The following is a 22,652-nucleotide window of genomic DNA, read 5'->3' on the forward strand; positions in this document are numbered from 1 at the left end:
GAGCAGTCAGTAAGCCCCACTTTAACCCCCTTTTCTTCCATGATTTCTTTTAAAGAGACGTCTGGGTTCTGTAGGGAAAATTTGTTCTTCATTGGAAAACCATGCTTTTGTAGACTGGGCATACTCGCAGGTTATCTGATTCTAGCTTTCATTACCTTTGAGCTGTTTTATGACTCTGTAGGTTATAAAGAACTACCGACAATGCAAACGACTTGCCTGTGGGCATGAAATGAATTGCCTGGTGGAGGGAAAAGCTCATATTTTTTTTTTGTCCATGTGCAAGTTTATTTCAGTATTCCTAATCTCTAAATGTATTCTTCAGATTCTCCTTTGAAACAGTTATAGCATGTCTGAGTTGAAAAGAAATAACACACCACGATGGTCCCCAGCTGTCACGCCCTGCTTCACACATCCCTCTGTGTCCTGTGATGTCCACATGCCCTGGCCACATGCCTTTTTCAGGGGAGTGTGTGTGTAAAAGTTTGAAATTAAATTAGAGTTTAGAGCAAATTGCCATGAATTGCTATTACAAAAGGGATTGAGAAGGCAATGAAAACAGTCAACAGCAAGTGGACTTCAGAATTTTTGCATTTGAGGTTTTTCTTTTCAATCTCAATGTAACACATAGGCCCATGGAGTGAGACCTGACGGTGGCCCAGTGAGAGAACACCGTCTGCTGTGCCCAGCACTCTTACCCTTTTGTGCTATTTGCAGCCTTATAGTTCTCAACTAACTTTTAAAAATGTACAAATAGGGGGAAATAGGGCTTTGCTGGATTAGACAGTTGACTAGCCAAGGTCAGAATTCTTAAGGCAATGTCACAGCCTACAGTAGCGAGACAACTTTATGATATGTGCCTTCAAAGGCATAGAGTAGTCCCCAAGGGTGAGGCTGCCTTGGTAATTGTGTTTTCAGACAATTTCATAAATCACTGAGTACCTGTGATGTGAAAGTTCCGTGGGGCTGAGATGGATAACAAGGGCTCTGTCCTCAGGGAACACAGGGGAGGTCTCCCATTCTTAAGACCTTCCTGTACTTGGATGAGCTTAACTGAATCTCAGTAATAAGCAGAATCACATGTCCTATTGTATTTGTGATATAAATAAAATGTGCTAATTAGCATAGTTTCTATAGCAATGAGCTGCTTGTACATGTGTGCCATTGTATACAACAAGAGCCTATTTGTGCGATAAATTCCCAGTTAATTTTTAATTTTAAGTACCCCAGATCTTGAATTAGCTTTTGCAGAAATTACTTGCATTTAGAAAGTTAGCATACACAATTTCAATAGTTTTTAGTGAAGAATAACACTTTATAATACTTTGTCTTCTCTGATTTCAAGCTGAATGAGTAAATAAAAGGAAGCATTTTAATTTGTTGACTTTTGTATTACGTGTTTTAAACTGAGGTAACGGACTCTGTCTTTAATCATCATTACTCCCTCAGCACCTTGCAAGTGTTCAATAAATGTGGGAGAGAGAAGAATCAAAAACCAAAGACATTAGCTACCAAAGTCATATTCTAAACATTTGAAAGGTTTACTTTCTTTTCTACTGGATTAAAGACAGGTTTGATTTACTGCTTGTCCATATAGCAAGGTATATAGACTTGATCCCATGTTTTGTTGTTAATAAAAACTGTATCATAAATGTGTGTGTGTACATGGGCAAATGTTACAGGATTTTGAAAAATACACGGCAAACTCTTAACAGTGGTTACCTCTTTTAAGTGGTAGGGGGTGTTAGAACTGTATCATTTGGATACTTTGGGCTTCTGAAAACAAAAAATTTAACAAAAAATTAACTTATAGAATTAAGAATTTTTTTCTGACATAAAAAGGACAAAAGAAGACAATTCCCAGTTTAGTCAATCCAGTGACTTAAAAGTGTTTTTCAGGATCCAGGGCTTCCCATCTCCCCACTGTGCCATTATTCAGTATGTCCTGTGGCCTCAGGTGGCTTCAGTAATGTAGACATGACAATGTCCAGCAAACAAGAAAAGTGTTTTTGCTTATGCATCAGATTATAATAGCAAGGGAAACTCCCCCAGAATCCCACCAGCTGACATATTCTCAGGTCACGTTGGCCAGGATTGGGTCCAGCCCTGCTTAACCTAATCATTTGCAAGAGAAATGAGACTGCTATGATTAGCTTGGACAATGCTAAATGTTCTCCTTGGGCTGAGAAAGGGCCTCTATCTTGACCACCTGGCCATGCAGAGGTTAGCACCCCCTCCCAAAGAGTCTTTGTTCTGCCATTTTGGAGGAAAAGACAGGAGTGGATTTGAATAACAGAAAACAATGTCTAATATAGGAAAATTCCTTTTTCACTTTTTACCCTTCTGTATTGTTTCAATTATCAATTGCTTTTATAATTAATTTTTTAAATGCATGGTTATGTCCAACTTTAACAGGGAAGATATTCTTTCCAGATCTCCTATTTCGATGCAGCGTGGTCCAGTGATTCACCAAGTTAACAGATTCTAGTGATTGTAGGGTTTTTCTTACAGCTTGATTCACCATTTAGCCAAAGCAAATCTTTCGGCATGCTTCAGCCTCAGTATGTTCATCTGCAAATTTAAGTCAATAACCCTTTCCACTACATGCACAGGGATATGGGAGTCTTACTAAAACATATTAACAAAGTTGCCATAGGAGCAGAATCATCATTTTCAAGTCAAGTGAGAGGTGTTAAATGCTCAGTATTATGTTGTAAAATTCAAAACTGGGGATGAGAAAAGATAATTTCATGGCCATGCTTAAGTGTATTGTGTCAATTCCATTAATGTTAGAGCTGTTGTTTCATGGTAGGATATTTTCTTTAAAACAACAGTAGTATGAAAACCTACTGGAAGCACAACTCTCTCCAATTTTGTGAGAGATGTAGACTGTAGAATTCATTTTTTGCTGTCCTCCTACCTCCAGGGTCAGCACGCAGGGCCTTGTCTGCTGCCCCTTGAGGGAGAGGGCTCCCCCACTGCCCCCACCCCAGTTTACACTCCTCTGAGAAGGACCCGTTCATCCCTTTCCCAAACTTCCCCTAACTTCTCTTAGCCATTGATTTCAGATATTATAGGAGAAATAAGCAGCTTGAAATACGCAAAACAAAACGTGGATGATAGGTGGCCCTCAACCTCTCCTGGAGGGTATTTGCACTTGAAATAAAGTCTTTCCCAATTTGTAGTTAGTACAATATGTGTTTAGAGTAAATGGGCTTTCCCACTGTCTCTTGGGTCACCCAAGCAACCTTAACTTTATCAGGATAAAAGGAAGTGCAGTTTCATGTCCCTGTTTCTGAAATGTTTTCCACTGTCTTCAACTCTTCTTAACCATTTTCATAACAGCTCACTGAAATAACTTCTAGACACTTGCCTCTCCCAACTTAATATGTTTTAGGAATAGCTACAGGAATTCTACCTTTGTATTGCCTCGTTCTCCCTTTACCATCTAAACCATGGTGCTAGCTTTACAGCATTTCCTAGATTTTATAAAAGTCATTTGCTGCCAAGAGTCCTGGAGCATGTTGGGTTGAATGGCACTGTTCCAGTGAGAGTGGAGTCTGCATAGCACCAGGTCTTGCTCTCACTCATGCCAGGTGTCCAGGCCACTCAAACAGCACCTACAGAGTGGAGCCTAGGTTCTCCTGACTCTACCAAACAGTTGATTACTTTTCAGTATTTTGTTTTAGAATTTGTAAGATTCAAAGGTCTACATGTTTTTGCCTATAAATTTGCTTTCTTCAAATTTTACTCATGGCCACTTCAGAAAACGTCAGTTTTATGTCATTAATGTCATTATCTTCTCTGAGTCCTCAGAATTCAGAATTCCTTCAGGAATATGCAGACTTACATTCATTCTATTCTTTTCCCAAAAAAGGCAGTGAGCTTCAGGGTTAAGCTGCTCCAAAGAGTGGGACGGTTTCGTGCCTTTCTAATCCCGTGTTGTCTCGCCCCACAGGTTTGCCGGCTGGAGCGCCATTTGTCCACAGGGCAGTACCAGGGAACCCTCTTTGCTGATCAGCCGCTGATGTTCATCTCGCCGGCCAGCAGCCCCCCCAGGGCCAAGCTGTGTGAACTGGTACACCTGTGTGGGGGCCGAATCAGCCGAGCCCCTCACCAGGCGGGCATCTTCATTGGGCCCTACAGCAAAAAGAAGAAAGCAGCAATCAAGTATCTGTCAGAGAAGTGGCTCCTAGGTAGGAATCCAGGTGCAGAAGTGAGTGTGGATCATCTAGTGGGAACATAGACAGGGAGGGCCGGCAAAGGCTCTTGCAGGTCGCAGTAGCCAATGGGCGTTCACTTGAGCCACTGTTTTGTGGTCCCAGCTACGTGGACAGGTTTGGAGACAGGGCAGCTTCATGCCCACGCCCCTTCCACATGGCCTGGGAGCCTCCCAACTGATGGTCAGTCTCCATGCATCTGCCTGCAGAGGCATGTAATTATCCTACACATTCCAGCCCTTTCCTGTCAGCTGAGGGGTAATTCACAGGGGGAAAGGAAATTTTAGTAGACTTTGCCACTTTACTTCCCTAGCTCGCATGAAAGCCGCAGTCTACCTGAAACCACCCAGAACTGTAAGCGATGGGCACAGGCCTAACCGAGCATCACCCTTAGACAGCCTCTCCCTGACAGCCTAACCCCTTCTGCTTGCAGGACTCCTGGGCAGTGCCCGGCTGTGAGGACCAGAGCCCCAGTCCCTGCTTCACCCCTCTCCTGGGCACGTCTCATGATAACTTGTTTGCTCTTCTGCTCAAAGTGGTGTTAAAGGCAAAAAAAGAGCTGCATCTTTTATTTCAAAAAGCAAGTATAGTGTGACTGAAATGTGCAGGTGTGGCTTTAACTCAGTGTGCAGTGTACGCCAAACACTACATGAGATTCTGAAGAGAAAAGGGTGGTACAAGACAAGCCCTGACTTTAGGACGCTATCATCCCACGTCCAGTGACCAGTGGGCTTCATCTGTTATGCCACCTTGGGAAGTGGGCTAAGGGAGAGTGTGGAGCCAGGATGGCCATGATGGGGGTGCGGAGGGAGGCGGGACAGCAGCATTTCTGCTAGAACGTACTATCCTGTGATGGAGTCACATGGAGCAGGATGAACAAGGCTCTGCTGTGATGATAAGCTTCACTTCTTCCTCCACGAGGTTTTGATAAATGTCATCGCTCAGGCTACCATAACAAAATACCACAGACTGGGTGGCTTAAACAACAAATGTTTATTTTCTCACAGTTCTGGAGGCTGGAAGTCCAGGATGAAGGTGCTAACAGGGTTGGTTTCTCCTGAGTCTCTCTCCTTGGCTTGCAGACAGCCGCCTTCTCCCTGAGTCTCACATGGTCTTTCCCTTGTGCTTGTGCACCCTTGGCATTCCTTGTGTGTCCAAATCTGCTCTTATAAGGACACCAGTCAGAGTGGATTAGGGCCCACACCAAAGACCTCATTTAAACCGATTACCTCTTTAAAGGCTGTGTCTCCAAATGCAGTCACATTCTGAGCTACTGGGGGTTAGGGCTTCAACATATGAATTTTGCAGGGACATAATTCAGCCCATAACAGTGAATGACTCCAGTTTCAATCAAGATCCTCACCTGGCTTCTTCAGAAGTACAGTTATTCTCTACATCTCCGTCTGTCTCTCTTGACCTGCTTCCCTGTCCTCCTGTGTTCTTTACTCAGTCTCCCTTTTATGTGTTTCTGCTTCACTCTGAATCCCCAACTTCTGGCTCTTTTCACCTCTAGTTCAACAGTATCTTTTAATAGATAAGTAGATACATGTTTGTCCAAGTTACATTCATATATTATAAGTACATATATTTTATGAATATCTTTTAAATGATTGATGGTCATCCTCTGATATATTTTAAAAGTATGGTGATCAAAATTAATTTTTTTGCTATCTGGCACAGAGTAATTTATCTTTTGCCTAGAAACTAACTTCAAAAAAAAAAAAAATAGATTTTAGCTACAGTCCAAAAGCCAAGAGGCTGTTTACTCTTCTAAATGCAAAGAATATAACCTTCACAACATCCTAGGTTCTGAAACAGAGGTTCTTGTTTTGTTTTTTAGAAAAATGTATGTATCAGAATGATACTGACTACAGCCCAGAATTGTGCTTTAAAAAGATGTCTCCTTCAGTTAACGGAACTGTGCACATGACTGACACCAGCAGTCCGCATCAGCAACTGGTCTTTTCAATGTTTGGAAATCATGTCCTGTGCAGAGGCCCGAATCTGGTCTGCGCTGCTGTTATTTGCAAGTTGGGTAACTGCTGGCCCTTCCTGCTGCTTGTGCAGTCTTGTGTACAAGTCACACTTGATTCAGATGCCCACCTAGTCCCTCGGGTTGTTTTGCTACGGCTCTCCTGCTGATAGGTTTTTAGGAGGTGAATGTTAGCCCCAAGATTTAATTTTCACAAGGCCCTTCAGAATTCTTCATGTTTTAGGGCTAGGCTTATAGACCCTTTTCTGCTTCTTTCCTGTGCCATAATTCTTGTCCAGTTTCTGACTTGTCATTGGTTACACATCCGTGTGTGCTCTTGGAGACATCCAGGTGTCATGAGCTGCAGTCCTCACCCGTGTGAGAGGAGTCCCTCTGACTTGAGGGCCACTACCCCTGAATGCTCTAGGTCCTCTCCAGCTGGTCTCTTGGATGTAAGACCATGTATTTTTCAAATATTTAACAGTTTATATTTTTCTCTTTCTAGACTGAATTATAATCCAGTAGCTCCAGATATGTCCAAATAAAGGTGATTTTATTTTTATGTCTATGTGTACATGCCTAGACCTACAAAATACATGGCCCAGAGTGCTGCGTTTTCTGTAACATCCAGGCTCTGCCACTAGCTTATTCTCTGACCGGAAGTAAACTACCTTTTTGTTGCTTTGCGTTGCTTCTCCCCCCACGGATTTGTCACCCCACTTCCCCTGGGTGACAGGGATGCAAAGGATTACTCAAAGCCCATCTCTACTGAGCAGTGAGAGGCCCCGAAGTGGTTAATCTCCCTGGGAATGCTCAAGTGAGAACCATCCCTTCCATTTGGGAAATTAACACTGAATTGGGGTTCTCTTCCTGCATTTATTTTCCAGACCAGGAAGTTACGGGAAGAGAACAAAGGTGGGGTTATAGTTTAACAATATAGGCTGGTAACTTTCAGTGAAACAAGCCAGATGACATTCCAGTAAGGCAATTAAGTGGTCCTATCAACAACAGTTTGATCGTAGCAAACATTCCTTCTTAACAGCAGTTTCTCAGTATCTTTATATGGCAGTCAGTAACTAGTCTGTCTTTTGAGCCAGCAACCTGCTGTGCCACAATCTTTATCTTGCAACAGAGACTTATAGCCTGAGGGAAATTTCCAGTCCTCCGCAAGGTCAATATTTGAAACTGCAAGGCTTTGGAAAACCAGGCCCCGTGAAGTATATTTTTAGTATATTCCACACCTTTTCTCTCTGGATCTCATTTGCTTCATCTGTAAAACAGAGTAACAACCTCCACCCTGCTTACCTCACATGATGGTCGAAGGAGCTAACACACGAGAGTGCAGAATGCCCTGCATCTGCAGCAGACACTCCTGAGCTTCGCTGGAGGACAGTGTCTGTGGCTGTGCTGGGTGGCTGCCGCTGACCATTCGGCAGAACAACATCGTGTCTTTTCAAAAACGTTCCCCTCCCATTAACTTCCATTATAATAAACATTTCTCTAGACACTATTTTATTCTTGAGATGTTATTAAATTAAAATTAGAAAGATATCAAACCATTTTAAAGCACCAATTTAAAAGAAAAAGTTATTTTATGATAATTTATAAAAGGCAATACTCAGAATTTATAAATTAAATTTGATCCACCTGGAGTTGCTATGTGGGGTACCTGGGAGTCCTGAGAGTAGTTTGGATAAAAAGTTAAAATCTGAAAAGTAACTTATTGTATCTACTTTCAGATTTGTAATTTACCATCCAAAATGAAAACTCCTGGGTATTTTAGCACCTTCATATTTACTTCTCTATTTTATGGTCTTTGTTTTTGCAGACGTAATAAACTCACCGGTGTGGACACACAGGAGAATTTTTCAGCCACCAGAAACCTCTCTGAGAAGTTTCCTTTTGGCAGGGGAGGGGCAGGTGCAGAGGGAAAGGTGGGCACCAAAAATAAATATCTCTCCCCAGGATCTTGACATCCTAGCACTATAATCTATCAGACAAGCTCTTTATCCCTGCACTGTGTGTATCTCAAAAACATTTATGAGCATAAAAAGTTTGATGATGATTCTATTTATAAGAGTCTCTTCTGACCTCAGCTCGGGGTGGCCCCTTGCACTCACCAGCTTGCCCTCCTGGCTGCTTTGCATCACTGGCATGGACCAGTGAGTGAGAGTATGAAGTCACCTGATAGGGCTCACATGAAACTTAAGCCATGTCTTACTCCTTTGCTCCATGGAGGAGTTCATATGTGCCACGTTGTCTTATAACGAGGTTATTTGAACAGTCCTGATTATGTTCCCTACTCATTCCCTAGAGTCTGTTTTCTCTGAAACAGCACCAAACTTGGGCCAAGATTTTTGATGAATCATTCAACCAGAAGAAGAAATGGGGATTTTTGAGAGAGAACACACTCGTGAGCACTTGAATATGTATGAGAATACAGGAAAACAGTCAAATTCCCAGCACTGGGAAGTAAAATGTTACCTTTACCTGATAGCAGTAATGCATATTATATTTGAAAGTGTTTCCTAATTATTGTATTTCCCCCAACACTCCCACAAAATATAATTCCCATTTACCTATTAAGACACAAAGATGCTGGGGCCTGAAGGAACTTGGGGGCTGGAATGTGAGAGCTACAGGTGGAGCTGTGAGCCCTGCACAGCCCTCCTGGTTTGTGACTTTTGTGCTGCAGTCATTTCTGCTCATTCTTTCATTCCCCTCTCCTGCCCCTGCCCCACCAGTGTTGTCATGTAAGGCTGGTTTGGCCTTTCTCAAAAGACATATTTCCAGTCTCAGAAACCCTTTTATTGTCTGGGCTGTGTTCAAATGGTAAGACATACGTTTATGCTGTTGTGGGAGCATAATGTAGTATTCTCAATAGTGTTGCCAAAAAAAAAAAAGTTCAGCCTCGGCACAATTTCCTTATAACTTATAAAGTGCATTTGATTTGAATGTCAGTGTTTTCAGAAAGACCCATGATAGCATGTGGGCCCTGCTCTCGTGGGCCTGCATCATTCAGCATTTCCACTGACAACTAACCAGAAACATGCATGGCTCTCAGATGAGGCATTTTGTGAAACCAGGGCCATTCGGGAGGCCTCAGACCTTCGGGCTTCCTCATTAAGTAGATATGTGAGGGTTGTTCAGGATCACCCGAGTCCACATTTTCGTCGCTTAGATGAAGAACCAGTCACGGAGAGGCGAGGCCGTCTGCCACGTGTGGAGAGAATGGAGAGGAAGCTGGTCTGCCCAGGCCTGCTCCCCTCTTCACGTGACTGCCCGATTTACCATTGCCAGAGTTTCCAGACCCACTCAGAAAGTGACTGTGGAATTGTAGGACACAAGTTCAGACGATATGAAGAGTTGTTTTTGCTTTGAGTTGTTTTCAAAACAGATAAAATCTACCAAGGTAGAAATGAATGAAAACTAAAACTGGTGGAATTTTATAATTTCAGCTTTTCTTAAAAAAATAGAACTAGTAGTATTTTTTTTTTTAATTAACTGCTAGCTCTTAAAATGGCATTTTAACATTAGCTTTGGAAAGATATGGAAAGAGTGTGCTGAGAAAGTGGATTTCTGAGCTCTCCCTTTAATTGCATTGGTTGGCCAACTAATGGTTCTAGATGGTTGTCTTTGAAATTTCCTGACACATTGGATTCCTTTGTTAAGTTTACTCCAACAGAATTCAAGTCACTGGATGTGAACTTTATCAAAGATGTAAAGGTTAAAAATCTTCTTAAAGGCAGGCAGGCAAACTGGAAAATAAAAGATCCGTCTTTGCACTTTTACCAGCCAAAGGCACATTCCTCAAGCCTCACTTGAAAAACAATACGAGCACAACAGCCAGCTGTACATGCAACTCAGAATAGGAAATGCTGCAAACATGGCAACATTTTATGTCCATCAGTGAAATGGAGTTGTCAGTTTGGGAAGTCAGACTGGCCATAGCTGAGCATGTGGGTTTGACAGGAACTTTTTCAAGGCTGTTTTGCTGTACACGTTCACAAAGCCCTCCCTGTTGGGGAGAACACTCTAGTGTTTAGCAAGTTCCCTGCAGCTTAGAGGGTCTGAAAGGTTCACAGACATAGGAGAAACTTCGAAGCTCTGCCTCCTGATGGGAAATTGCCAGTATTCTACTTGGTTTATTGACCTGGTTAATTGATGCTGTGAGCTATGACTACACAAGAGGTGGGCACTGTCCATAAAAGTCACAAGGGAGGCAACAAAAGTGGAAGATCAGTTGACTGCACCAGAATTAAAGTCTTCTGTGCATCAAAGCACACAGTCAATAGAGTGAGAGGCAAGCTAAGAACAGGAGAAGGTATGTGCAAGTAATAAGATTAATATCCAGAATACATAAAGAACTCCTGCGACTCAACAACCAAAAACAAATAACCCAATTAAAAAATGGGTGAAGAACCTGAACAAACGTTTCTCCAAAGGAAATATACAAATGTCCAATAAGTATATGAGAAGAAGCTCAACATCACTAATTATTAGGGAAATGCAAATCAAAACCACAGTGATAAAGCATCTTACATCCATTACAATGGCTACTATCCAAAGCAAAAAAATAAATAAATAAATGTTGGCAAGGATGTGAAGAAAGGGGGACCTTTGTGCGCTGTTGATAAAATATTGTAACCACTATGGAAAACAATGTGATGGTTCATCAAAAAATGAAAAATAGCATTACCATATGATATAGCAATTCCACTTCTGGGTATATATCCAAAACAAACTGAAAGCAGTGTCCCAAAGTGATGTTTGTACACCCACATTTACAGCAGCATTATTCACAGTAGCCAAAAGGTGAAGGCAACCCGATGGATCAATCGATGGATGACCAGATAAACAAAATGTGTTATGTACATTCAATGGAATATTATTCAGCCTTAAAAAGGAAGGAAATTCTGATACATGCAACAGCATGGATGGACCTTGAAGACATTATGTTAAGTGAAATAAACCAGACACAAAAGAACAAATATTGTATGATTCCATTTACATGAGGAACTTAGAATAGGCAGTCATAGAGAGAGAAAGTATAACAGATTACAGGGGCTGGTGGAGGGAGGCATGGAGTGGAGAGTGGTTGTTTAATGGCTGTGGAGGTTGAGTTTGGGATGGTGGAAAAGTTCTGGACATTGATGGTGGTAATGGCTGTGTAGCACTGTGAATGTATTTAATGCTATTGAAGTGTACGCTTAAAAATAGTTAAAATAGTAAATTTTATGTTACGTCTATCTTATCACACACAAAAAATTTTAAGACATGTCCCCTAGTTTTAGTAGTAAGTTTTACCAAACATTTACAGATTATTGCAGAGAAAAACAGAGGGAAGCTATTCACTTCATTTTACAAGACTAGCATGATCTTGACCTAATACTAGTATTTAAAAAATTATAGCCAAAACTCATTTGTAAACATGGGCATAAAAATCTAAAATAAAATATTAGCAGATCAAATTTAGCAGTGTTTAAAAAAAAAAAAAACACACGTAAACAAGTAGAGTTTAATCTAAAAATGTGAGAGTAAATGAATAGCATTAAGTCTTTTTTCTAATCCACTAATTTTCTCAGTATCTTAAAAAGCATTAGAGAAAATCCAGTACCCAGTCATGGTAAAAACTCTTCAAAAACTAGGAATAGGTGATAACTTTTTTAAGGTATCTATAAAAAACCTACAGCAAATATTTAATGACAAAATCCTTAGTTTAGATTTAAGTCAAATACAAGATGCACAAATGCTGTTATCCTTACTATTCAGCAATGTTCTAGAGTTCCCAATCAAAGAAATAAAGTAAGAAAAAAATAAAGTATAAGAATTGTAAAGAAAAGGACAAGTCATATTTGCACGTGTTACAATTATCTACATAGAAACATCCAAGAGAATCAAGAAACTGTTATAAGTAACTCAGCAAGATTGTTCTTTATGAAAAATCTACTCTCTGATATCATTAGGCCAGTGATAAATAATTACAAAACATAATAGAAATAATAGCAAATAATAGTTAATTCACGGCTAGCCCTGTAATAATGTCATTTTGCTCACATTTCCTGGATGGGAATCAAAAGGTGGCATTGTGGGAGTCACTCACAAAACAACAGATTGTCTTTTCCATGACATGGCCCAAATCTTTTGTATACTCCTAGAAATATGTCACGTATATGAATTTCTCCGGTCAAATATCAGAGCAGAAGAAAATGATGAAAACGGCTGCATTATTAGGCCAAGCTATTTCCTTCAAACACATCACAGGTCATCCATTCATTTACTCAGTAGAAATTTACTGAGCACCTATCATAGGCTAAGCATATTCTAGGCACTACAGGTATAGCAGCTGACAAGACATATGCTGCCCTTGCCCCTATGGGACGTACATTCTAAGGGAGAAGACAGAAAAAAAATTTTTTTAAATTCTTACATTGGTAAATGCTGTGAAGTAAATAGGGTGCAAGTATGGAGAGTGACAGTGGGGTGGGCTCCTTGCTGAGGATCTGCGTTTGAACTGAGACCCAAAGTATAGAGAGCAGGGTGGACTTGTGTTGATCTACGGGACTTTAGCCTTTTGAAGGAACAGGGAGGGTAAAGGTTGGGAGGTCAGGAGAAACAAAAGGTCTAGAGGCTGAAAGGAAGGGAGAGAGGACAAAGCACTAGGAAATGAAGCCAGAGAAGGGGGAAGCTTCAAGCTAAACCACTCTGGACCATTCGAGGCCTTAATCGACAATGGGAAGAAGTTTGAATTTTGTTGTAAAAATAAATGGAAGTCACCGGAGTATTTTAAGTAGGGAAATGGACTCTGACCCATATTTATAAGTGGAAGCAGAGGGAGTGATTTTAGGCCCTTGCAGTGGTTCAGGTGATAAATGATGGTGGTCAGGGCTAGGGTCCTACGATGGAGGTGTTGTGAAGTTGTCAGGTTTTAAATATAAATTTCAGAGCCAACTGCACTTGTTCATAGATTTGATGTGGCATATTAGGGAAAGAGAAGAATGGAAGGTGACACCTAGACTTGAGTTCCAAGCACCCAGAATAATGGTGGCTGAGGTGTCTGGAAGCCAGGATCCAGGAAGAGGTGCTGAGGAAACTGCTTTATTCTGTCTCCTAAAAAGGAGCCTCAGAGACTACCATGTGAAAGGCAGGAGGGGCAAGGCAAGCTGGCTCTGGAGAAAAGCGAGATCAGGGGATGAAAATTACACAGGGAGTAGCTCTGGGCTCATTATGAAAAAGGACTTTAGGAATATTAAGAACCTGCTGGGTTCTACTGCTAAGGGGTACCTTAGGTAGCGAAGCCCCTGAGGCTGGGAGGCCATCATTCCACAGTGAAGTAGAGACGCTTTTCTTAGCTGAATGGACATCTGGCTGCATTGCCACTGATGTTTCTCCCAGCCCTAAAATTCCTAGCCTATTTTGATAAGCGAAGATAGAGCTCCCAATTAGGTTCCCACGTGTTCTTGAACTCTGCACCCAGTACCATTAGCCACATTTGGTTGTGGGCAGTTGGAGTTTCAGTTAAATGAAGTGACTTGCTCACCGTACACCACTGAAGAGTTAGTTAATGTTGGCAGCATGTTGATTCCATGTCCATGTATGTAAGACCACACAGAAGCATGGCTAGTAAACTTTAACTTTCGTGAATGTGTGCTAAGACCTGCTAAATGACATTTTTTTCTTTATTTTTAAGTGGGTTTGTGGGGGCGGGGGGTTAGTTTAAATTTCATGGAGCTACTTTTACTTGTTTTTCTTTATTTTTCACTGAGCTGCTTTTAGTTCGGTTTACTATTGGTACCTCTTTCCACTGGCAAGGACTGGCATTACTCTTAACATCTGTCCCATGGTCATATTTATTGCGTGTTTGAAGATTATGCATTGGTGTGACATTGGCATTTGCAGATGTGGCTGTCTTCAATGCCAAATGGACTTAGGTGGGAATCATTTTTCCTGTGTGTGTCACAGTGGGAACATGGAGGTATGAGGTGCTCTCTGTGCATGGCTCTCGGGCTGTTGGCCAACACTCCGTGGTCAAGTGCTCTTTCATCCTAATCCCCAATGTGCTTAATTCATGCTTGGTCACAACACCATGTGCACCTCAGTACCATTTCTCAGAAGTCCACAGGTAATTCCCCAAGCTGTCAGTCAGAGAGCTGCAGACTTTATGCTGAGGTTACATTTAGACTTCTGTCTTATCTAAATTTAAAAATTATTAATTCTCCAGTCAGCCTTTTTCCCCACCACAGTAAATGGACAGATGATGGATGGATGGATGGATGGAGTGATTCTTGATTTCATGGCCAAAGCATTGAAACAATAGAGAAGCACATAGAGTCCCCCAATCTTTCTACCCTTCCTTAAAGTAACTACAATAAAAATGGAAGTGTATCTTCCAGATTTAAAATATATATATATATATATTTACATAGAAATAAATGTATACAAACAATAGATATTGTTTGGGGATTTGTTTTTGTGCAGGTAGATCACACATTTTTCCGTGAGTTTTAATTTAACTCTGTCTAGAAGATCCTTCCAATTTAACACATAAACAGCTACTTCAGTCTTTTTAACTATTGGAGGTATTGTAATTAATTTATGCACCCTCAATTATTAGACATTTTGTGTTATTTACACTGTTTATTTTAAACTCTGTATGTGTGTTTTAATTGAAACAATTTAAATTCAATTTTAAGAGATTGTCTTGAGCTATAATTATTTTACCCCAATCCCAGGCAAAGGAGTGTTTTTAGAAAATAGATACATAGTAATCAAATTACTGTGCCGTAGGGTATGTGTACTTTAAATATTGATATATAACTGACAGTATATGAATTCCTATTTCCCCACATCCTCACTAATACTGGACATTACCCATATTTTCAATGTTTGGTGATCTGATGAATTAATACAAATAGATGTCACTATTTAATTTGTAGTTCCATGATTACTGAATTACTCGTGAGTGTGACTATCTTAGAGAGGGGATTTGTATTTCATGAATTGCCTGTCCTTGCTCCTTGCCTACTTTTAAATTGGGTTATTTCTTTTTTTCACACTGTTTTGCAATATTTATATAAGGCCACTAATCTTTGGTTATAAATGTTATAAATTTTTCTCTGACTCTTATGTTTAACTTTGTTTATGGTGTCTTCAGTATTACAGAGGTTTTAATTTTTAATTTTTTTTTTTATAAAATCAAATACCTCTTTTCCTCTATCACATCTAAATTTAGTGGTTTTGTTTAGGAGGAACTTTCCCACCCCCTGAGCTTTAAAAGTAGTCTTCTGTATCTCCTATTTATAGTTTTTGTTTTAATGTTTAGATCTTTAATCCATCTGCAGTTTATTGATTTTATGATGTGAGGAGACCATGTCATTTTTTTAATAACTTGTCTATTTTCCACTGATTTATAATGCCTTCTTTGAATCATCTCTTATATTGCTGTATAGGTATGGGTTTGTTTCTAGTTATTCTCTTCTGTTGTTCTATTCGTCTATTCCGTGCTAATAACATACTATTTTACTACTGTAATTGTATAGACTGTATTGGTATCTGTGAATGTCAGATTCTCTGTCATTATTCCTCTTTTTCAAAATTGTCTTCCTGTGCATTCTCTTTCATATAAACTTTAAAATAAACATGTGAGTTTTCTTTTTAAAAAGTTTGAAATTTGGGGCATATGTTGAATTTCTAGACTAATTAGGAAAAAGCATCATTTCTGCAGTTTTTCTGACTTTCAAAAATGATATTCAGTCAGAAATCTAAGTGTAAAATTTGAATTTATAGAGTTTTTACAACCTGGAAGAAAATATAGCTGAATTACTTTATAACCTGGGTATAAGGAAAGGCTCGCTTACCTATGACTCAAAGTCTCGATGCAATAAAACAAAATATGTAATTTGAAGACATAAAAAAATAAAATGTTTGCATGGCAAAAGTTTGTGTAAGAAGAGTCAAAAGGCAAATAAATGACAAACTGAGAGAAGATATATTCAACATATATCACAAATTAAGGACCAATATTAAAATGTAAATCGTATCAATACCTACTTCACTGTTGTGAAGAAAATTAAGTGGTATGCCTCATGCTAATTGTTATAATTACATATAATATTATTTATAATACAATTATATAAATATATATGTAAAGCAAGTGTTAGTATTCTTTCCTTCTGAAATCCATCTGAGAGTACTTCACCAGGTCAGACTAGTTTTTCTTTCATTTTTTTCTATATTCATAGAATATATCCATTTTTTCTTCTTTATACCATACAGCCATCATGGCTTTCTATCTTTCACCACTCATCAGTGTGACTTCTTAAGGTCCTTCAAATATAAATTTATAATTATATAATTGTAATTATAACTGTATAATTGAACAGTAATTGTAATCATTAATTTAATTCACCTTGTAACCCATTCAGTGCTGACAATCGATTGTGTTTCTCTTTCATTCTAACAGCAGGAATAGAACTGAAAGCAGGGAACTTTCAAGAATTAAGGAAATAGTAAGGGAGTGTTTCCAGCCAGCCAGTGGGCACACCTGTGCTGACCTGTGCAGCTGCACCAGCAGCTCTGTCCTGGACCAGGTGCACCTTGTGGTTTTCATACAATAATTGAGTTTCAAACTGACGGGACTTTAGAACTCACTAGTCTAGCTTCAACAGAACTATGAAGAACCTAGTTTTAGAAAGTGTGCTTATTAACTTTGTACTCCACATAAAATATGTAACTACAGCTTACATCTCGTCATATTTAAAACTCATTTATAAATGTATTTATACTCTGCCTTATACCAAAGAGTGTCTGAGGTAGCTCACTGAGATTAGAATTTCAGTCTCCTGTGTCATGGACTAGCATCCTTCCTCCCTGTCCAACAGAATGTCCTGCTGTGATGGGAATGTCCTCTGCATATTCTATCTAATAGGACATGTAGCTACCGAGCACTTGAAAGGTGGGCAGTGTGACTGAGGTCTGAATTTTTTATTTTATTTAAAAAAGTCATATATGCTGTATGGACAGGTAGTCATAAGGACAATTTAGCTCTTGACCATTTAAGATTTTTAAAATATGATCTCATATATGTATATGTATATGTTACTGTGTGTCTGGCCATTATAAATGTAAACTGCTTTTCTCTCTACCTAGATTCGATCACTCAGCACAAGGTCTGTGCCTCTGAAGACTACCTATTGCTGCCGTGATGGAGACCCCATCCCACGTGCACTGCAGACAGCTTGCAAAGCCTTGGATATTCAAGCGAGAAACAGCTGCGAAGAGAAGGAACTGACATTTAAGGCTGACTTTTTATATCATCATGTTTGCCCTGTGTATGTTGTGGTTTTTATCTTAAGACTCCTTTGTGTGATTTTCCAATGACTGAATTTGTTTCAGAAAGGGGTTGGCCAGTCCTATCTGGGCCTTTTCTACATAATGCCCCTCTTTGTATCTTAGTAATAATCATAATTAAAAGGTTACAGAACCTTTGTCATTAAAGCAGTGTACTGCCAAATAAAAAGTGGAAATTTAAATCATTTTATTGCTGAGAACAATCAAAGAATGCTCTATGTCTCTTGACTTGGACTCCAAGGTCTTTATTAATATACTAGATATGAAGGACATTCATCAGTTATCACGGTTACTTTTATGTATCTGAAATTCTTCTGAAAGTGATTAGGGAAGGCAGGGTGGGGAGTACTGTCCAGTGATAATCGGTGTCCTCCGAGTGGCCCTGCTTCTCCAGGCTTAGTTCGTGGTGAGCAGAGCACCACTACCCAGAGGTCACAGCCTGCACTGCTGCTTTGGTGCTTGCTGTCCACCAGATGAAACTGGCTGGTGGGGCCAACATGTAGACACACTCACTGGTCGGTCACCTTCTAACCAAGAGAAATGACAAATTTCAGTGGGGTTGAAGTTGCCACTGAGACCTCATCATGATTCTGTTTCCTCTCTGTGTTATTTATCTATTGCTATCTCAGTTGTTGTTTCCACCTCAAATACATTTCAAGTCCCTCAGCAAGTATAATGGATCAATTTTTAGACTAAACCTTTAAGAAAGCAGTTAGCAATGCAACTGGAAATAATGAAGGGTTTTCGCTTGGTTTTAAAATAATATATACACCCAAATACTCCCCTCGTGACACTCAGCCTCGAGCAACAGTTGAACTTCAACACAATTCAGTGGTCCTAAATCTGTCCTCTTCATGTTGTAAACCCTGCTTCTCTATATCCACAAGCATCCTGGGCTTGGCTGCGTCTCAGTTCAGGTACTTTTGGCAGAGCTCCCATAGCACCACAGCATCCTAAGGAGGGTGATGAAAACTGTGCTGACTCACACTGGGAACAAGCCACAAGATCTCCCATCTGCCCACCTCCACAGTCACATGGTACCACCCTTGCCTTCTGTCCAGCGATCTGCATCCTCAGTGCTTAGTCTGATTTCTGATGCTAACCAGCTAGTGGTAGGTCAGGAGTCTCTAAAAGCTCTCTGAAAACATTTTATGAGGATTGACTTGTGGTAGGCATCACACCATGTATTTTATGTGTGGTAGCTCATTTTATCCTCACAACAACCCTATGAGTTAGTTACAACAGCTCTGCAATCCCTTACCCAAAACACAGGGCTAAAAGTTCTCAGAATTCTGAATTTTTAAAAAATTTTGAAAGGTGTATGGCTCTCACCACTTTTGTTCAACATTTTATAGAGATTCTACCCAGAAAAGAAGGCAAGAAAAAGAAATTAAAAGCATACAGATTGGAAGTGAAGAAATGAAAATCTTTATTCTCAGATTACATTATAGTATATATAGAAATTATAAGGAATCCCCCCCAAAAAAACTAGAATTTATAGAAAGTTTAGCAAGATTATGGGATACAAAATCAATATACAAAACTAACTGAATTGTATTGTATTTTTATGTTATCAATAAGCAATTCAAAATGAAATTAAGAATGGAATTTCATTTACAGTAGCACCTAAAAATAAACAAAACAGGAATAAATTTGACAAAAGAAGTGTACACCTGTACACTGAAACCTACAAAACATTGCTGAGAGAAATTAAAGGTCTAAATAAATGGAGAAACATATGAAGTTCATGGATTAGAAGGCATAATACAGTTAAGGTGGCATTTCTTTTCAAATTGATCTATAGAGTCATTGCAATCACCATCAAAACCCCAGGTGGCTTTTTTGTGGAATTTGAAAAGCTGGTGCTAGAATTAATATGAAAATGCAAAGAACCTCTAGCAGACAAACCAATTAAAAAAAAAAAAAAAGAATAAAGTGGAGGGATGTATAGTACCTGGTTTCAAAACTGACTGGAGAAATACAGCAGTCACACAGTGAAATGTTGGCATAAAAATAGATATGTGGACCAAGGGAGCCAAAGACGTATGAAGCCTCATATTTATGGTCCTTTGATTTTCAAAACATGTGCCAAGTCAATTCAATTTAGTGAGATATTCTTTTCAACAAATGCTGGAAAAAGACAGGACTTACCTGCAATACACCTCCTGCTCTCTTAACTCTGCATCAGCAACAGCTACCCAGAGGACCCATCTGACAGAAAGTTATATGACTTACATAACAGCCCACAGAATCTGGGGCCGCAACCTGTAAATTAGCATTTCTTCAGTGACACTTAGAACATTAAGTGGGATAAATAAAAACTATTAATAGTCTCATTTGTATTCAGGTCAGATTTTGCCCATAATTCATTTACAAAAACCCATTTTTCATAGTATTTTGGATTTTGGAAGTGTGTATAGATGATTGTGGGACTCTCATTATCTAAGGATACTGAGCCTTTCTGAGATTAAACCACTTGCACAGAGTCACATAGAGCAGACAGCAGGCGAAGCGGTGTTTGAGCACAGGAAGCCTAGCTCTAGAATCCATGCTCTTGTTCCCTAGACTATACTACAAACTTGCACAGCCTTAGAAATGCGACTGTGAAAATGTTTGATGGGCTGACAATAATCAATTTTTCAGTCACTTACCCTTATCATTATATGTGTTCTGTGTCTGAAAAACCTAGTGTAACCACATGGTCCTTAGAATCAAAGAATTTCCAGGAAGCCACGATTGACATGTTTCAGCCTTCTTTAAATGGCAAATCTTTTGTTCAAACAAGGTCTCATGAAGAGCAATAGGTCGAACAGATGGTCTCAGATCTGCTCCAGTTAAACCGCAGTGTGGTGGGGCTGGGGGCCTTCGGAATCCTTGAGGCTTCACCTAAGCATCTCTTCCTTCTTCCCCACAAGCATGACCTCCATGGTGCCTCTGTGGGTACTCTTGAGGTAGTTTGAAAACAACTGATCTGGTCCAATCCCTCAGTTCACTGACAAAGAAGCTCAGACTTTAAAGTCAGGCAACTGATAAGCAGAAACTCTAAGAGAAGAATCTATATATGAGAACTCCTGCCCACACTGTTTCCTCTTTTTGCACCCAAGATGGCACAATCAAATAATCTCTGCATAAGGGATAACTTTGATCAAACTCAGGAAACTGCCTTGAAAGTGAAACATAACACACTGAGGAACTGAGTCACAAAGGAGATGTCATTTGATACAGTCAGCCAAAGCTGCTTTGTGTTCCATTTAGCTGTTCCCATTATTTTGTACATATATTGCCATGATTTTTGATAAAACATTTTCTACCCTTTATTATATTAAATATTATTGTTATCTCATGTTCTTGGAAATGCCATTTAGGAGCTTAAGAGATGTAATTTCTAGATAGTTAGTTTACAATCATGCCCCTTATGATTCCATTAGAAGAGTGTATGAGAAAAATTTGCACACACAAATTTAATAATGGATTTAGACAAGTGCTTCTCAAACTCTAATGTGAATTCAAATCATCTGGGGATATTGTTAAATGGTAGACTATAACTCAGCAGAGTTGGGATGCTGCAAGCAACTCTGCTTTTCTAACCAGCTCCCAGATGCTCTGAAGCTGTTGAAGAAGCGAGGATTTAGAACACCCAGAGGGATAGTACACATTTACGGTTCATTTACTTCTGAACAAGAATTAATGATTTGGGAATTTCAAACCAAATTGCTATTTCTAGCAGTGCTTTGCAAATATGTTGTAAAATCCTTATCAAAGCATTCACGAATTGCTAGGGCAATGACTCAACTCTGGCAGGACATTAGAATCAACTGAGGAGTTTAAAAATAAATCTAATAGATCTATATGGACACCAGAATCCACCCCCAGAAAGTCTGATTTAACTTGTCTGGACATCCATATACTTAGGGGTGTATTTGTCAATTTAGTTCTATGCAATTTTATCATATGTGTATCCACCACCACAGTGAAGACTCCAAGCAGCTGCTTCTCCAGGAGGATCCCTCATGTGGCCCTTTACAGCCACACCTGCTCCCCTCCTAGTCCTCCTCCCTAAATTCCTGGAGACCACTAATCTGTCTTCCACTTCTATAATTCCGTCATTTTAAGAATATTACACGCATGGAATCATACAGTATGTAACCTTCTGGCACTGGCTTTTTCACTCAGTGTAGCTCTCTGGTGACTCATCCACCTTGTCGGTATCAATAGCTCTTTCTCTTGTGTTGCTGAGCAGCGTTCCGTGGCATGGACAGACCGCAGTTTGTATGACCGCTCACCACTTGAATAGGGTGAAGACACATGCAAAACGCACTAGCCTCGTGTGTGGTATTGAAATGACGGCTTCTGAACTTGGATTTGAATCCAGGGGGAATTACAGCACTTTCTATCTTTAAAGCAAGGACATGTCGTGTCATATTGTGATGGATGATTTAGGAGTCTAAGCTTCTTGGCAGGGGTGGATAAAATAAACAGGTGAAGGACCCCAGTTTATCATTCTCCCTCCCTGCTATGGTTTGAATGTTTGTATCCCCCCAAAATTCGTATGTTGAAATCCTGTCCCCCGTCCCCCAAGGTGATGGTATGTGGAGTTGGGGCCTTTGGAAGATGATTAGATCATGAGGGTGAAGAGCTCATAAATGGGATTAGTCTCTTATAAAAGAGGCCCAGGGAGCTCCCTCATCCCTTCTACCATGTGAGAGCACAGCACAAAGGTGACATCTATGAACTAGGAAGGGAGTCCTTGTGTACACTAAATGCTGGACATAGACCTATAACCCCTCCCTGTGCATACCAGAGTTCCCCCTCCCCCCTGGGAAACTGCACCTGGCCAAGGTAGTTACCCAAGGAAAGGCACATCCTCTTTAAGACAAATGGAAGACTGGAGAAAGCAGGGACCCTAGGTAAATTAGCATGCTGTGTTAAAGCACTCTGGTGACAGGAGAGTGGCGAGTAGATTAACTTATCTACGCAGCCGGATCTCCCTCAGGCTTTGAGTTATGTGAGCTGGGTGAGGTCTACGCATAAACATGCAAGTGATTTATACCTCTACTTTGATCTGTTCACTATATAACTGTATATACCTCGTGGTGGTGTAGATATCCAGCTGG

The 22,652-nt window shown here is 40.0% G+C and overlaps 1 protein-coding gene across 7 annotated transcripts in view; it reads left to right on the top strand.

Moving 5' to 3' along the window:
* MCPH1 (microcephalin 1) overlaps positions 1–17,703 on the top strand; it is a 249,251-nt gene extending 231,548 nt beyond the window's left edge. For 4 of the 7 annotated variants that reach the window (XM_063074610.1, XM_063074618.1, XM_063074681.1 and 1 more), the window contains 3 exons: positions 3,956–4,193; positions 8,018–8,123; positions 17,338–17,703. In XM_063074610.1, coding sequence (XP_062930680.1) covers positions 3,956–4,193; positions 8,018–8,123; positions 17,338–17,371 — 378 coding nt within the window. In that variant the 3' untranslated portion in view covers positions 17,372–17,703. Of the gene's footprint in view, positions 1–3,955; positions 4,194–4,650; positions 4,712–8,017; positions 8,124–17,333 lie in introns of those variants that run through there. The other 3 variants (XM_063074628.1, XM_063074637.1, XM_063074646.1) reach the window with 3 other exon arrangements.
* Positions 17,704–22,652: the final 4,949 nt, after the last annotated feature.

This window comes from Cynocephalus volans, chromosome 1 (genome assembly GCF_027409185.1).
Source record: "Cynocephalus volans isolate mCynVol1 chromosome 1, mCynVol1.pri, whole genome shotgun sequence".
NCBI lineage: Eukaryota > Metazoa > Chordata > Mammalia > Dermoptera > Cynocephalidae > Cynocephalus > Cynocephalus volans.